Raw genomic sequence first — 17,255 nt, forward strand, 5'->3', positions numbered from 1 at the left:
TTCTGTGCTTTCCTCGATAGGGAGTCGAACCCTCCACCTAGCGTTCGTTCTTGGAATGGATTCTCCCGTAGCCATGGCAACGTGCCACTATAAACGCCGCGGCGCGCTGAGCACGCGGGGCCACCGCGTAGAGAGCTCCGGCGGCGGTCGTGGTCCTGCGCGGCGGGCTCGTGGCCCTGGTTGCTCCTGCAGCTGCCTCAGCCCGGGCTGGAGCTGGGACGACCTGATCTTGCTAGTTGGATTGGGTATCCTCCTCAGAGGTGACTTGGTCCTCGGAGCCTCAGGTGTTGTCCTTTTAGATACCTCCCTACCCTGAACCTCCGTTTCCCTAGTGGGACATCATTTTCCCCTTCACCTCAGCCGGAAGTTTTCTGTCCCTCCGTCACCCCACCGCCCCGGCACCTTTTGAAGGGAACTTGCCGTGTTCCACTGTGTTATATTTAATTATGTCTTGTCCGCTGGAGTGTAAACTCCCTAAGGGCAGGGTCTACGCCCTTTAAAATCTCAGTTTTCCTAACTTTTCTGTCAGCGAGCCCTACTCAGAGGAGGGGTTGAATGGTTTTGTAAATGTTGCTCAGGAACAGTAAAGTAGTAGAAAAATTCAAGGCAATAACTCCTTTGCTTTCCTCCCCTCTGTGGCTGACTTTGTTGTGTGCCAAACACTGTGGTGAGGAAGTACCACACTCACACCACGGTTTCTGCTGTCCTGGAGCCCACAGTTTAGTGGGGCGGGGGGGGGGGGGGGGGAAACAGCTGTTAATTAAAGGATCCCTACGCTGTGAATGTAAAATAACCCACTAGATAGCCATGATAAGGGCTTGGAAAGAGAAGCGCATGGCGCTATGATAACGGGAGTTAAAGAAGTGAGGAATGAGCCAAAAAATCAGAAGGATCAGTGTTAAGTGGGGAACAACAGGAGTCGGCACAGTGAAGTACCTACTTAGAGTGAAATGGCATGTGCTAGGGTCCTGTGGTTTAGAACTGAAAAGACAATTGGAGCTCAGGTGCCAGGAAGGGGGCTTCCCATGGTGACAGATGAGGGTGATAGTGGCCTTGTGAGCCCTTTAAAGGATTTGAACCCCTGTAAAAGCACAAGAAGCCTTTGAGGTTGGGCAGTGGAGATGAAGCTTTGAAATATGAAACAAATCAAATTAGTAGGCTCCAACTCACTGACTTTTAGCTTTAAAGCATACCTGATCAGAGGAAGAGGTGGGATGGGGGAGGGGGGAGGATGAGCCACAGTTTCAAATCCCGTTTAGTGTCACTGAAACAGCTTGCCTCTAAATTCAAGGCAAACGTTTCTTACCTTGAATTATAAGCTGGGAATCATAAACCAATGTTTGTTTTATTCACTGTTGTGTGTCCAGTGCCTAGATCTAGTTGGTGCTTCAAAAGTATTAAAATGAAATGGAAGCAAGTGTTCTTAGCTCTTTGGTCCTACTTTTTAGAACAAGTCTAATTAAAAAAAAAATCCAAATAAGTAATTGCATATTTAGAGTGATATTTCAAAAGAAAACGAATAGTTGCAGTCTGCCCTTTAACAAATACTCTAAATTCATTGTGCATTTTTGTTCTGCTGTTCTTTGTTTTTTTCCTGCCTGTCTTCCCATCCTCTTTGTGAGCTAATTTCGCCGGTGGCACATTTCTTATATACACTTAAACTTGAAAAAATTCAAGAACTATAGGGTAATACCTGTGTGTGTGGTGCATTCTGAAAAAGTAAGTTATAACTTTTAATACAAGGGATAACATGGTATGTTTAGATAAAATGATTTAAACTGAAAATGACTGCCTTATGTAATTAATAAGCTCTTTGAACTTCTAAAACGAAGGATGTTGTTTACACAGTACTTATACCACACTGTACAGTAATAATTTTATTATTTACGACAGACGAATGGCAGTGCAACACATACACATTTCTTTGTCATTTGTGGATACGTCACCTGGAGAGTCAAGGGGAGGGTTCATGGTGATAATTTTGAGTCCCCATTATCTCCCCCTCAGCCCCACAAAGTAGATTCTTTCCCCACAAAGTAGATTCTTTCCCCACATAGTCTGAGACTATTGTTTTATGATATAACTATATGCATGTTAACTCTCAGACGGAAAGTAATTTGGACTGAAATTTAGTAATCACCTTCCCCCTAAACTTTTCCCTTGTATTTTTCAATGTAGAGTAGGATTTTGCTATAGAAGAAGTGGCCCTAAGGAACCCATCGCAGTTACCAGTATAGAGCACACCACCACAAGAGGCAACCATGCCTGTGGAAGGAGGGAAAACTGATATGGAGAGGATTGGCCTCTTCAGTGAGATGGAATATGTCACTGTTGGTGATAAATACGTGTCACAATTTAATCGTAAGTATATTTGGTTTCCTTTACAGCCTAAGAGTGGATATTTTCTGTTTAAAATTTTGGATTTAATGTTTGTTAAATGGTATTTTTTTATGGTCTGTATTTTAAAGCGTTAGGTATAAAGTTGAATAAACGTATGGAATTTCAATAGAGATAAGTGAGAACTTAATTTTATAAGAGCAGGAAGCTCATTTTCTTGGGCTACCCTACCTTCATATAGTCTCCTCATCGGTAATTTTATTTCTTTCCAAGGTGCATGGGAGTTTTCTCCCAGAATATTTTGTTTTTAGCTTTTCTTGTTTCCTTAGATGGGACCCTCTACTATGCAGACAGCATTTACATTTGTATCTGAAAAGGCCATCCATGATCACCTTCTTGAAAAATGAAATGCTGAATGAATAGCTGAATCATAAATAAAACAATAAGAAATAATGCACTGATATGAAACATCTCCAAGATACATTATTAAATAAAAAGGCAAGGTGCAGAATAGTGTATATGGTGTGCTAAGCATTGAAAATGGAAAGGGATAAATATGAAATATTCATTGGAACCTGCCTAAACATTCTCTGGAAAACAAATCACTATCATGGATGCCTGTGGGAGAGGAACTGGGTGACTGAATGTGGAAGGAAAATTTATTGTAAAAATATCTATACTATTGAATTTGGAACCATGTGAACATATTCTCATTTCAAAAACCTAAGTTAAATATGAGTGATACAAATTCACATTTAGATGACCACTTGAATTAAGGCTTATTTGCACTTCAAAAAATTCTTTCATATTATGGAAGGACTTAACAAATTGAGTTCTCCTAGATGTAAATTACAAAGGAAGTTCTAAATATTCATAAAAGCGGCCTTTTAAAAATTATTGAGCTATTAGTACTTCACTGTATAAATATACCACAATTCATTTATCTGTTCCTTTGTTGATGGGCATTTGAGTTGTTTCTGGTTTTTGACTGTTATTAATGAAGCTGCTGTGAACATTCTTGTTCCTATCTTTTACTGGATATAGGACTCATGTGTCTAGAGTATGTATCCAGGAGGGGAATTGTTTCAGTTTGAATGTAGAATGCCCTTCCCCTCCAACCTAAAAATACCTCCCCCCCCCCCCCCCCCCACATCTGACACAAAGTTTCCTAGCATATTCTCACACGGTGTTCCCTAGTATATAGATGGGGAAGCATTGGATTCATTGACCTGTAAGGTCTCTTCCAGCTCTCAAATTCAGAGTCTAACAGGACCTCAGTCTCATTATTAAAATGTTTTAAAGGAAGCCTCTTAATTCTTATGGTCCGTGAAGCCCTTGACACAGACTTTTCAGAGAACATTTTGAAACAGTTTAAGAGCTCAAAACACACTGGCCCAAATCACATTTTGAAACTTTTCTAAGTCATTTTTCATGTCCTTTAATTACTAGTGAGCTCAAAATTGATATTCCTAATTTATTTTTAAAGGACCCTTTAATGAAGCTGCAAGCAAAAATAGACAGATGCTACCTGGGGGATCCAAAGAAATGTCAAATCTCCAGGCAGGTTATTTTGATCCCCATTTTGTAAGGATTTTTGAAGGTGAAGGCTACGTAAATCTGAATCAAGTGAGGAGAAGGCATATGATGGAAGAAGCCAAAAAAAATCTAGCCAAAGCCTTCCTCCCTAGTAGTGGAGATAAGCAGCCGTAAGTATTTGGGAAAAGGTCTTATCTCTTGCATCTCTCTCTCCCCTCCAGCCTAAATTGTGTTGGTTTTTCCTTAGGACTTACACACAATTCATTTTTTAAGGTATGGTTCTTAGGTTAAGTTTGTCTTAGCTGGAGAGAATTATATTGGATGATTTAGGTTCATGGGTAATCTTGATTAAGTAGATTCTCATTATTGTATTAAATTTTTGGTTATCTATGTCACTATTCTCTATCAGCTTATACTAATAAAGCCGACTAAATAATGAAAATAAGTTTAGTTGAAAACCTTGCAATAATTAGATTAGGAAAAAAATTACCTTGGGTCATCATATCTGTGCCCTTGACTGTTTTTTGTGCTTTTTAAAACTTGAAAAAAGTGTAAATAAAAAAATGTGAAATTAGGAGAAATCTTTTTTGGATAAAGAGAATAATTTATCAAAGATATGTTATTTAAAAATCATGTGTGGAACTTCCTAGGTGGTGCAGTGGTAAAGAATCCGCCTGCCAATGCAGGGGACACGGGTTTGAGCCCTGCCCTGGGAGGATTCCACGCGCCATGGAGCAACTAAGCCCATGTGCCACAACTATTGAGCCTGTGCTCTAGAGCCCGTGAGCCACAACTGCTGAGCGCGTGTGCTGCAACTGTTGAAGCCCACACGTCTAGGGCCTGTGCTCCACAACAAGAGAAGCCACTACAATGAGGATCCTGCACACCACAATGAAGAGTAGCCCCCACTCGCAGCAACTAGAGAAAGCCCATGTGCAGCAACAAACACCCAACACAGCCAATAAATAAATTAAATAAATAAAATGAAAAAAAAAATCATGTGTGAAGATACATGCATGGGGTTTAATATTTTAGTTGTGAAAATTGTCAATGTGAGGTTCTGATTTTTAGCCTTTAAATACTTGAAAAAAATCATATAGTCTATGTGATATCATATAATGCAGCTGAGCTTTATGATATTAATTCACACTCAAAAACGTTGTTGACTCACAATCTAGAGTTTATGACAGACGAAGATTGGTTGAAAAATAATTTTGTGCTTATTTGTGGTTTTGAGATTAGTAAAGCTGCAGTCTTCAAAGTTAAATTGCTAAGTTTTTAAGAGTGGAGAATGTCTTTTCCGTTATTATAGTTTATCTTTTTCTATCTTTTCACGCTTTGGAGAGGCTTGAATTATTTATTTTTACTATTACTACTTTTTGCTGGGTTTCGTTATTTTCTTCTTAGATATAAATTTAAATGTGCATTTTTTGGATCACTACTTCATTTCTTTTTCATATAATATATGTATTTTATCCTTTAAATAACTTTTCCTATTTTTCAGCCTCCTCCACCTCCTGGAACTAATATAATATTGTAAATCAACTACACTTAAATAAAAAATAAATAATTTAAAGAAAAACGGGAAAAACACAAAGGATCTATTTGTTGTTATAGTTAACTGAATTAATGTAAACTCTTCTAACTTCCTAGGATTATTGTTTTGTTTATGTAGAACATTTAAAATAGGCATAAAAATTAAAAATGTTATCTCAAAGTTTTTGATTTTGAAAAATAGGGGAAGTTATATTAAAAAATAACAAAAAAAATTTTTTTCTTACCAAAGTTAGGCAAGTCAATTCCATTGCATATACTCTGCTCCTCTTTCAATAATATCAATATTTTATAAATTGTGGTAAAATATGTATAACTCAAAATTTGCTATTTTAACTTGCTCCTTTTTGTTGTTGTCGTTAACCTGTATTTAAGATGTGGATTAGGAAGTTACTATGGAACAATAGGTGGACCAGTCCCATTTTTCAGTGCACAGTCAAAACCCGAAGAAAAATACGAGCCACCTGGAAAGAATTTATACACAAACCCAGGAAAGAAAGGAACCGGATATGGGTAAGACATTTTTCGTACTTTTGTATCTTTTGTCTTGAATTAAAGAAATTTAATTTCTGAACCCTGAGGTCATCATCATTATTATTTTCCTTCCTTAGCTATGCAAATGTTACCATAGGTAAGCAGTTTTCACACTCTGCTGATTTCTATGATGCAGCAAAACTAAATTACAAGGTAAATGGATCTACTTAAACTTTTTCCAACCTTCATCTTATTTAGTTGACTTAGAGAATTCATTTGCGATCTAATTGGGGTTTGCTTTGTTTTATCTATTTGTATTACTTAGGCAATGGCAGGTTGATGTTTATGAATTGTGATAATTTTACTTCTTGATATTAGATTCCCAGGATGAGCTTTTGTCCCTGCTATAGTTTACCACATCTGTCCTACATGTCTCTAAACCAGCTGTGAGACTGCTAACTTGGCTTGATCAGCTATGCTTTATTTTGATTAGAAGAGTCATATCTTAATCCTTACTCCATATTCTCACCACACCCTGATATTGTGTGCCTAAGAAAGTAGCAGTAGTACTTTTGGGTTGATCAAGCCATTATGGTGAGTGAATGGGATGGAGGAATGATGGGGAAAAGGGAGGAAGTGAAGAGTAGAGAATGAAGACCTACGGGAGAGAGAGTGAAAGGATGGGAGAAGACTACTCACTTTATTAAATGGCAGAAGTAAAAACTGAGATGTCCTGGCATATGCCTCTTTCACTTTATACAATATTTGACTTATAATGAAGCATATTCATGTATGTGGAGAATGCCTCGTGAATGAATAGAGGAACCTGTAGAAATTCTGGAACCATATCAGCGTCATTTAAAAATATTGATATACTTAAAGAAAGCTGGTAGTAATGAAACATCAAGTTTATTTGGATGTTAAGAAACAGAAATTAGATGGCACCTATTTTATGTTTTTAAATTTTTTTTTAGGCATACAGTCGTCAATAATGTTGACTGTGGTGATTGTAAGTGGCAATGAGATAGAAGGTAGTAGCCAGTTTTGCACATGGGCATGTCCAAACCCAGAAAAATTTTCTATTAAATTGAGCAGAAACCCTGGTCATTTGAAAATAGGCATCTCTTGTTTCTATGTATGGGTTATGAATTTTATATAAAATTCTGTGTAAACTACTTTTTACACAGAATAGGAATAATAATACATAAAATTCTGTAGGAATAATAAGGCATGATACGAGGGTGAGTCAAAGATTATCCACACTCTGGCTGTAGAATTTATGAAAGTTTTAATATAACCAGATCGCGAATAATTTTTGACTCACCCTTGTATATAAATACATACAAGGCAGTTTTATCAATGGCTCAGTAATTAGTCTTTCCTCCGAAGATTATGGGTATAAGATACTTTCCTCTCTTTAGAGTTCATACTTTTAGAACTTATTATTTGTAAGTCAGAAATTTTATGTCCCTGGATTTCCTAAAATAATGTTGTAGTATAAAAATGTTGTAATGTAAAAAGTAATATTCCTTATTCTTAGAAGTAAAAGTTGACATTTTTTTGAAGGCCTACCATATGCCAGGTACTTTAAATACAAATCTCATTTAATCTTTATAACAGCATTAAGGGTGGGGGGAATATTACCATCATCATTTTTAGTTGAAAATGTGACACTAAAAGGGTAAGTAACTTTCCCAGTGTCCCTGAGAAATGCTAAAAAGCAGGAAGGAGTTAGGGTTTGAACTAGAGAATGACTTTTTTTTACTGCATTATATCACCCAGCTAGTTAATATGATTTGTTTAAGTGATAAATAAATCTTTATACGTCAAATAAATTTATATCCAAAATGAACAATCATAGCAGTGCTTGTTCATAAGTAAGCATATCTGTGGTATCATAAAAATAGAACATAACAAAGGAATGTTTAAAAAAAGTGAACCCAGCAGTATATATTTAAAAATCTAGATGCTTGTATTAAAATTTAAAGGTCTGTTAACTCTACATAACTTCCAGTTTGAGTAATTTTTGCTATATAATTTCAAACTTTAATTTACAGAAAGAGAATGAACAACACCGTCGTTTACTTAAAGGAACAGCTTTCAAATTAAATCTTTACCCAAGAGAATATTTTGATACCAATCCTTATTTGTTTGAGAAATCTTTACCACCAATTAAAAAAGCAGAGAAGAAAGAAGCACTTGCAAACCCTTTTAAGCCCTCTTCTCCTGGTAAAAAGGTAAGTTAAAAATTTTAGAATGAAAAAATATTAAGCATTATAAAGATGTGGCCTCTTGCTGTCTTATTCTTTTATTACCCATGTAAATGATAAACTTTTGTTTATATTCTTGCCACATATTGTGAAAACTCATTTTTGTGAATTTATGGAAAGTCATAAAGCATGGATAGCATAGGGAATAATGAAACTCTTATGAAATAATTGTTAATCATTTCAAAAGTATTTTAACTTACAATGAATTTTCTAAGTTCTCTAGCTCTTGGGCATAGTTTTTCTCAAAACCATAAAAAAGTCACACCATCTTTAGTTTTGGAAGTGGTGATTAAAATGAACTGTCTCTCCCTTCTGCTGAGGTTTACAAGTATGAATAAAAATGAAAATGCTTCTTACAATTTATAAACTTAGTTTATACTTTGGTTTTTCTTCTGTGAATTGCCTGTTCATTTTCCTTGCGAATTTTTAGGATATTTGTCGTTTCCGTATTGATTTGTAAGATCTTTTCCTCTGTTAAGGATATTGTTTTATCATTTGTGTTGAAAATAATTTTTCTAGTCTGTCGAGTCTTTGACTTTGGTTGTAGTATTTTGTGCTATTCAGAGATATAATAATTTGATATAGTCAAATTTATTAGTCCTTTATGCTGTGTTGATACCATTCTCAGAATGACTTTCCTTCCCAGCAGTATTAGAAAAAATAAACGTTCTTGATTTCTTTTGCTAGTCTTATCCTTTTGCATTTAAATTTTCATCTGAAATGTATTTTGATGTAAAGAGCGAGGTAAGCATCCAGCTTTTATCTTTTTCAAAATTCAGTTTTAAGGGCAGACGGAAGCTTTGTGGGGAGGACATGTTTTGTATCTTGATTATGGTTGTGGTTTCAAGGGTGTATAAATCTGTCAAAACTCATAGAATTGTAAACTTAAAATAGGTGCAGTTTATTATACTTAAATTAGATTTAAGTAAAAATGATTTTGAAAAAAGCCAGTTGTTCCTGGTCTCACCGATAGAATAATTAATGCCCCTGCTTTGAAATGCTACCCTTATCAAATCAAAATTCCGATTTTTTAGTTTTTTTTTTCTGAATTTTCATTCCATTTGATTGATGTTTGTTTATTTCTACCAGGACCAAACTACTTTTAATTATTGCATTTTAATATTGGGTGGCCTAGTCTCTTCTCATTACTCTTTTAAAAAGTTATATGGCTGTTTTCTGATATTTATTATTTAGAGCTTTGGAATTATTTTATAAAGTTCTGGGGGAAAAAAGACCTTTGGTATTTTGCTCTAAAATTAAATCTTTAGATTTTTGCTTGTATTAGCATATTTATATTTTGAATCTTCTAATCTAGAATTAAGCTACTTACAAAAACCTTTATTTGTCTTGTAGACTTTAATATTTTACTTCACGTAGATTTATATATCCTATATTTATTCCTACTTATTTTAAGGCCCTGGTCAATGGTTTTTTTCCCTCATCAGTCCCCTTATGTTATTGTTTTTATTAAAACATTTGACTTTTAAAAAATAATTGGCCGGGCTTCCTAGGTGGCGCAGTGGTTAAGAATCCGCCTGCCAATGCAGAGGTCATGGGTTCGATCCCAGCTCCAGGAAAATCCCACATGCCGCGGAGCAACTAAGCCCGTGTGCCAAAAAAAAAAAAAATAATTGGCCACTTCATTACTTATGTTCTAATGGGTATTCTGTTGATTCTCCTTGGATCTTTATATATATGATTATATTATCTGCGAATAATTTTTCTCCTTTCTAATATTTATATCTCTTATGTCATGCTTGTGTCCAATATTTGGACATGATACGGGGATCATGGGAATACCTCTAGTGTTCATTTTTATAGATGCGAAAAATAAGGATAAATCAGGAATGTATGTAGAATTATATTGAATGTTTTGGTGTAATCTATTTAGCCCATCTTTTTTTTTTTTCTCCACTGACTTCTTATGAGTAATAATAACAGGTTTCTTGGAATGATTCCCACTTGACTGTGTTGTATTAATCTTTAAATGTAATACTGTGTTTTATTTGTTAATGTTTTATTAAGTGTTTTTGCATCAGTAATTTAAAGTGCTGTGACTGGCCTGTACTTTTATTTTTATATGCCTTATTCTATTTTGGTGTAAGTAGATGCTAACATCTTAAAATAATCAGGAGATTTCCTTCTTTTTGTGTATTCTTTAAGAGTTTAATAGCACCAGAAATACCTGTTCCTTGAAAGCTTGAAAGAACTCTCATAGAAAATGTTCTGGGCTTCATTTCTTACATGATGCCCATCTGTTTTCCGTAGGCGTTCTCTCTCTTTCTGAGTCACTTTTGACAATATTTTCTTTGAAAACCATTCATTTCATTCAGGTTTTCAAATTTATTAACATAGACATGTACAAAAATATTATGTTACAGTTTCTAATATTCCTTATATGTATAGGTTTCTTCCACCCATTTCTCAATCTTAATTATAATATAGATTTACCACCCCGCCACCCCCAGGATACCAAAATCCAAAGATGCTCAGGTCCCTTAAATAAAATGGCATAGTATTTGCGTATAACCTTTGCACATCCTCCTGTATACTTGAAATCATCTCTAGGTTACTGATAATATCTAATACAATGTAATGCTATGTAAATAGTTGTGAATACAATGTAAATGCTATGTAAATAGTTGTAAATACAATGTAAATGCTATGTAAATAGTTCCCTGCCTGTGTCAAGTTTAAGTTTTCCTTTTTGGAACTTTCTGGAATTCTTTTTTTTTTCAAATAGTTTCCATCTGAGGTTGGTTGAATCTGAGGATGCAGCACTTGTGGATATGGAGGGTTGACTGTGGATTACATTTTCCTCTCACTTTCTTTTTCTGTGTGCTATTCCTTTATTTTTATTAAATTTTCTTTTTTTTTTTAGTATCTGCCTCATTGTTTACTGACGTCTAGTGAACTCATGTTGTGCCAGGCTCCCTGTTGGACAAACCTTTCCCTTGGCCTCTTCTCTCATCTTCTGGTTCTGAGCCCTAACTCCTTTCTCTATCAGAATATATGTGACCTAGGTCTTATTCCCTCAGTAATTGGTTCACTTCCTATGTAGATTATAGCCTGATCTGATAAAAAAAACTCTTACTATAATATTAACCGTTGGCGACAGTTTAGAATATTACCTTCTTATAAATATATGCATTTTAATAGAGAACTTTTGGAATTACAGTGTCTTAACCCCATAAAATTGGTGATAGGGAGACCCTTTGCTGGTATTTGATGTAAACAGTATAGACAATTTTCTTTAAAAGTAAAAGCAACTCCATGTACAGTACACAAATATGTATGAACTTCTTCACATCTAATTTTATTAGAAGCATTTTTACAAAACCACATTAAATTGTCTCATTTTTGTTTGTAGGCTGGTGGAATGAAGGCAGGAACGTTCGCTCCTTACCCTTCACATTCTGCTGACCCTTACGGGGTTAAGTTGACAAGCCATGTTTCCAGCAAAAGTGCTAAGGTTTTCCATCCACCAGGTGGACCAAAAAGCAGACCAACTGAAAGTATAATGACTTTGAATGTCAGAAGGTAGTAATATGTTACATTTAGCACATAAACCAAGACAAATTATTTTCAGCTTTTAGATTTCTTCAGAATAATCTTTTATGTATAGATACTTTTAAAAAAATGACAATTTTGGGTGACTTTAGAAATCTCAGTTTCTTCCTTATACCTGCCCCCCTCTGTAGAATTTCTTTCCCATCTTCTGAAATTCCCAACAGAAAAAGCTTAATTTATCTGTACCAAACTATTCTGTTCATAATTTTTAAAGCAAATTTATATAGCACCTTATTTTGAGTTGTTTGCAACTATAGATATATATAGTTCATTTAGCAGTACATGTTAACATTGTCTGTTTCTCAAAAGAATCTTTTGACCCTTGTTAAATTACAAGGGTGAGTCAAAAATTATCTGCACTCTGGCTGTAGTTTTAACATAACCAGAGTGCGGGTAATTTTTGACTCACCCTCATATTATCTCTATGTGGACTCCAGGCTCTCAGTAACTGTGTGGAATCCTAATGACATTTATTCTGTGCTTAACTTTCAAATAACCTTCTATGAAAACAGGAAATACTCTGACCAATTAAAAATGTTTTGGGGAAAAGTATATGCATATTATTAATGTATCATTAAACTTCATTTTTACCCAGGTTTTGAGCACTCTCAAAACTGGAAAGAAGTTCTTAGAAGTTCAGAATATAATTTAGAAAAGAACAATCTGTCATTCTTTTGGTGTGTGCGCAAGATGATAAATAACTGAATAATTCGTTTGGTTACCTTTCCACCTATTCATTGAAAAAGTTTTAATGTCAATTTAACTAACTTACATATTTCTAAGTTCAGTGAAATCATACTGATTACGTAAAGGACATCAAATTCACATTCTTTCCTTTGTAAAAACAGTAAAAACATCTTTAACACTTGTGGACAGTGATTATAATACCAACATCATTATTATGTCACAAAAATAAGACAGCCCTTCATTATTTATGTAATTTGACTGTTGTCGCTAGGAATAATATTCCTTGTGGGCTCGTTGGTAGAGGATCGGACTGGGAAACAAAGATACAGAGCCTTTTTTCCATGTCCTTTGACGTTTATCCTTTGGCAAGCCACCTATCCTTACTCTGGCCAACTTTAGTTATGCAATAGAACTGACAGTAAAATTGGAATTTTCCTCACCACACTTACCCTAAAATAGGTGGAATTTTTTTGGGGGGTGGGGAGGAGGGTGGTTTCAGGTTTTCTGGCTTTCCAGAGGAAGAGATCTGAGAAAGCTCTATGATGCCCTAGCATATATGTTTAGAGCAGAGTAAAGAAAAAAGTAACTGATTGTTCCTTTGGAAAATCAGAAGTTTATCTTTTATTTAGTGATTTTGAGTTTATTCAATCTCTCTCTCTTTTTTTTTTTACATTATCACAAATATTATCCTAAATCAAGTTTCAGCTTCTTTTATCCTAATTTTAAAACTAATAAACCTCTGGGCAGTACCATTTAAAATTGGTCTCATAAACCAGTTTTCCTCTTAAATTACATTTTAAAAGTGTATCTGAAGATAAAGTGAAGCTTTTTATTTGGTGAGAAAATTTGGTTTGGGATTGTTAATTTTTTATTGCAAAATGTTTTTACAAGAATATACAGATATATTACCTGCACCTATAAAATTAAATGTGCATTTATGTTCCAATTTTAGGGCACTAAATATGAAGAACTACAAGACTGCTTCAGTACAGTCGTATTAGCATCTGGAAGACAAATAGCCTTATAGGGCCTGACTACCAAACATTCATTATCAAGTGCTCATTGAAAAAATATAAGATATTCTGGATCAAATAGCTCAAGCATTTAAAAGAAATATAAGGCTTGTAACTCTAATACTCTTCCTTCTTTTAGTACTATTCCATAATGAATAAATAGTATTTGTTAATAATTTAACGTTTGCTGATCTGTATTTAGATCTGTGTTTCTGAGGAGATGTTTAGGAATGTTTAGAAATGTTATAAAATCTTGAAGTGTAGTCTGTCGTTTGAAATATTTTGCTCCTAACCTTAAAAAATTGCAGGGTTGGAGGGTAGGAGTGGAAATGGTGGCTGGAGGGGTAGAACATGCCCCGTGAATTCTTAATTTGCTGTTCCTTCTTGAGGTATTTGAAGGGTGAATTGATAGTTGTCCACGTGTCATAGCCTGTTAAAGCATTCTTAACATCAGTGAGAAGTATTGATCCAGTCACATTGCATAGATTCCTGTATATACACATTATATAGTGAGGCAGGTAGCTTGATGTGGCAGCGTGCCTTCTGTTTATAGCCTGTGTAAAGCATCAGATCAGCCAGCAGCAGCCCCAGCGTGAGCGGGGTGGGAAGGGAGAGTGGGGAATGCACTTTCAGTTCAGTGTCTTATAAAAAATGGGCAGGTTTCAAGATGGATGAAGTTGGTTTTTGGTGTCCTCTCATGCTCCTCGGTAGGTGCCCTAGAGCTGCCTCTCCTCTACCTGCCTCTCTAGGTCTTACCCTCTGCTTCCCAAGTTCTTCTCTTAGCTCGTCCTACCGCTTAAAAAAATCTGTTCTTGAAAGATATGATTTAAATACATTACCGTAATTCATAGTGAGATCTCTCTCAATAGTCCTCATTAAGTTGGGGCGAGGTGGTGGTGGCAATTAGAAAGGGAAATTTACAGTATCTATTAATATAATGTATTGAGGGAGTTATTTTGATTCATGGTTCTTTCTTAGTACTTGCCACTCTGCCATTCTAGGCCTCTCAGAGCTGAAAACCAGAACATACAGGGCTGCAGTACTCTCCTTCTAGACCCACTGTTTTTTCAGTGGGGGAAACCATGTCAATCCAGATCCCTACCTGGCTCTTAAAGGGGTTACAGATGGTACAGAGAATTTTTGCTGTCATCAAATATTTATTTTTATTTACGTGCCTCATAACTGTTTGCTTTTTTCTAAAAGAAAAGATTTTTAAAAATGATTTTTAAAGAAGACTTAAAAAGTTTTCTAAAAGAATACTTAAATTTTTTATTTCCTATCTAAAGGATAGTGTGGAATGAACTTCTCAAGACATTATCAGGGGTATAAAGAGACTCAAAGGGGAATACATTTGTCTTCAGAACAGCAAAGGTTTTGCCAGGTGGACATAAGTGAATAAAAATTCATTTAGTTACATATGATAAATGTTACCAAACAAGCCTTATAAGTATATGCGTTATTTTGAATAAGAGGTTGACATTTACAGATTTTATGAAAATCTAAGTTGCTCATTTTCACCTCTGCTTTTTGTTAACTATAATTTATTTTATTAATGTGCCTCTCATAGCAGTGTCCACTTCATATAATTAACTCACAGATGTGAATACTCATCTGATGCCCCCTGAAGGGTGTAAGAAGTAGTGTGGCAGTTGACGGAGCATATCCCGAGTTCATGTAAATATATTGTGTCAAACAGAGAAACCAGTAATAGGAATAGTGAAGCCTATAGAAAAGTTAAGAGATTTGAAATGGTCAGTAATAGAGGAGCACACACGTATGAATTTGATTTGAGAGCCACAAATTATTTATGGTGCCCACTGTTCTTACAACTAGTGTCTCTTCTTTTAATTTTGAAAATATAACAATACAATACAACATTAGGTGGTTTCCTGTGAAACAACTTTTTCCCCAGACTCAGACGTGAAGAGTTAAGGGTTACTGGACACTGGCATCCTGTCTCTTGACCAGTCAGGCATCTAGTTATCTTCTGCCCCGTTAGGATGCCTGTGTGATTTGAGTGCTTTTCTGCATCCACCACCAGAGAAGAATGGAAGTGATAATACGCCTGCTTAGCAGTCGTTAATCTCTGTTATGAACCATCCAGCCACACCTGTTTAAGGCTTAAAGTCGAAACAAAGATTGAGGATGTTCACCTCATCGTGGAAGAAATGCTTATCTTTGAGAGAGACTTAGAGCTCTCTTCAACAAGAAGCTCTAACAGGAACCGGAGGGAAAGTTAAACAGTAGCATAGCATATTTTTGGAAACCTTACCCTGCTTGTTCAGAGACTGCTCACTCCTTTTGTATGTTAATAGTGTGGACTGCTGTATTAAGAATAATAAGCCAGGCTCAACCTATGACTAGCTGGGTAAATTGGAGCAATTTGCTTAAGCTTTAAAACATATCTCCAACGGGGATATGTGTATAAAAACAGATGATTGAACTTGGTGTACCCCCCCCCCCCAAAAAAAAACATATCTCCAGCTTAAAACATTGTCCTCAATCAGGTTTCTGTTTAAAACTGCCTACAAGACAGCTTTTCTCTTTTTAAAATGATCTCTTAGAGAGCTCAAATGTAATGCATCCAAAATGAAGTCTATCATTTTTACCTCTTAAATTAGCTCCTCATTAATTATTCCCTATCTCTGTAAATTGTGCTTCCAAATATAAAGTAACTTAAAACAAATCTTGAAATTATTCAGAAATCATCCCCTTTACCATCCAATCCACTACTTCACTAATTTAAAAACCCTTCAGTGGATTCCCATTGTCTTTAAGATGAAGGCAAAATCTGTATCAGGGTTAAAATGCTCTTTGAGACTTGACTCATCTCTTTTCCTTCATTTCTTATTACTCTCCTTTGCTCTTTTCATTCTATCTAGGGTAGATTTATTTCACTTTTTATAATGACAGATATGCTGTCCCTTGCTTGAGAGGGATTTATTCACTTTCTATAGCTTGGGACCTTTCCCACCATCCATTGTCTTCTTACCTTATTAACTCCAATTTGTAGGCTTTCAGATCTCTTATGTTTCTTCCCTAAGTAGGGCCTTCCTCATCTTTGAGATGAGGTTAGGGCCCCTTGTTATGTATTCAGATAGCACCTTCTAAGTTCACATTTATAATATTTATTAGCCTGTATCCTCTGTGATAAGTACCATAAGACCATATCTATTTTGTTTATGGTGATTAGTACCTAGCATAGCTTTTGATACTTTTGTAGGCACTTAGTAAATACTTGTTGATTGAACGAATGAAATATAGGATGGTGGCCATATTTAATCATCTTTCACCTTCACCTTCACCTTGAATTATTTGTAATTCCTTGGAAGTGACACCTTGTTTTGAGCTATTAAGATGGCTCACCTGCTGTTTTCCTTTCCTGGAATACTCTATGCCTTTCATTGTCTTGCTAATTTCCCAGTTATTACTCAAAACTGGGATCAATGCCTAATAAAAAAACAAAACTAAAGAATCTATCAGATGGAGAACTTAGAGGCTTGCATGCTTATATTAATATTTGAAATGAGACTGAAAATCAAAGAAAATAATTCAAAAAAGAGGATTAAGAGAACCTTCCTTACTTTCTAAAGGATATCTATCAGAATCATAACAGACATTAATTAAACTTGAGCCAGAAACAAGACAAACATTGCCCTGGAAAATATATTAATGCAGGAAGACAAGATAAAACCCCAAGAAGAATAAAGATTAGAAAAAGAATGACAACATTATTCTTTTCAGGTGATACAGTTTTTTACCTACAATGTGAAAAGAATCTATTGAAAAATAGTTGAAATAATAAAATTGCACA

At 35.2% G+C, this 17,255-nt stretch overlaps 1 protein-coding gene across 4 annotated transcripts; it reads left to right on the top strand.

Moving 5' to 3' along the window:
* The first annotated feature begins 108 nt into the window (after window positions 1–108).
* CFAP96 (cilia and flagella associated protein 96) lies at window positions 109–13,622 on the top strand. Of its 4 annotated transcripts, none has more exons than XM_057697808.1 (8): window positions 109–284; window positions 2,179–2,361; window positions 3,824–4,043; window positions 5,803–5,940; window positions 6,039–6,114; window positions 7,959–8,138; window positions 11,542–11,711; window positions 13,381–13,622. In XM_057697808.1, the coding sequence occupies exons 2-8, from the start codon at window positions 2,262–2,264 to the stop codon at window positions 13,427–13,429; spliced, it is 933 nt and encodes a 310-aa protein (XP_057553791.1). In that variant the 5' UTR covers window positions 109–284; window positions 2,179–2,261; the 3' UTR covers window positions 13,430–13,622. The 4 variants fall into 4 exon arrangements, with proteins under 4 accessions (XP_057553791.1, XP_057553792.1, XP_057553793.1 ...); XM_057697809.1 differs by having other exon boundaries at window positions 2,184–2,361; XM_057697810.1 differs by having other exon boundaries at window positions 109–260.
* The last annotated feature ends 3,633 nt before the right edge of the window (window positions 13,623–17,255 follow it).

Source organism: Hippopotamus amphibius, chromosome 10 (genome assembly GCF_030028045.1).
Source record: "Hippopotamus amphibius kiboko isolate mHipAmp2 chromosome 10, mHipAmp2.hap2, whole genome shotgun sequence".
In the NCBI taxonomy this organism is placed as follows: domain Eukaryota; kingdom Metazoa; phylum Chordata; class Mammalia; order Artiodactyla; family Hippopotamidae; genus Hippopotamus; species Hippopotamus amphibius.

Coding starts and splice junctions, on each gene's coding strand:
- CFAP96 (XM_057697808.1), top strand. CDS start 2,262: ATGCCTGTGGAAGGAGGGAAAACTGATATGGAGAGGATTGGCCTCTTC. Junction 4,044..5,802: donor AGTAGTGGAGATAAGCAGCC/GTAAGTATTTGG, acceptor CCTGTATTTAAG/ATGTGGATTAGGAAGTTACT. Junction 11,712..13,380: donor ATGACTTTGAATGTCAGAAG/GTAGTAATATGT, acceptor TTCCAATTTTAG/GGCACTAAATATGAAGAACT.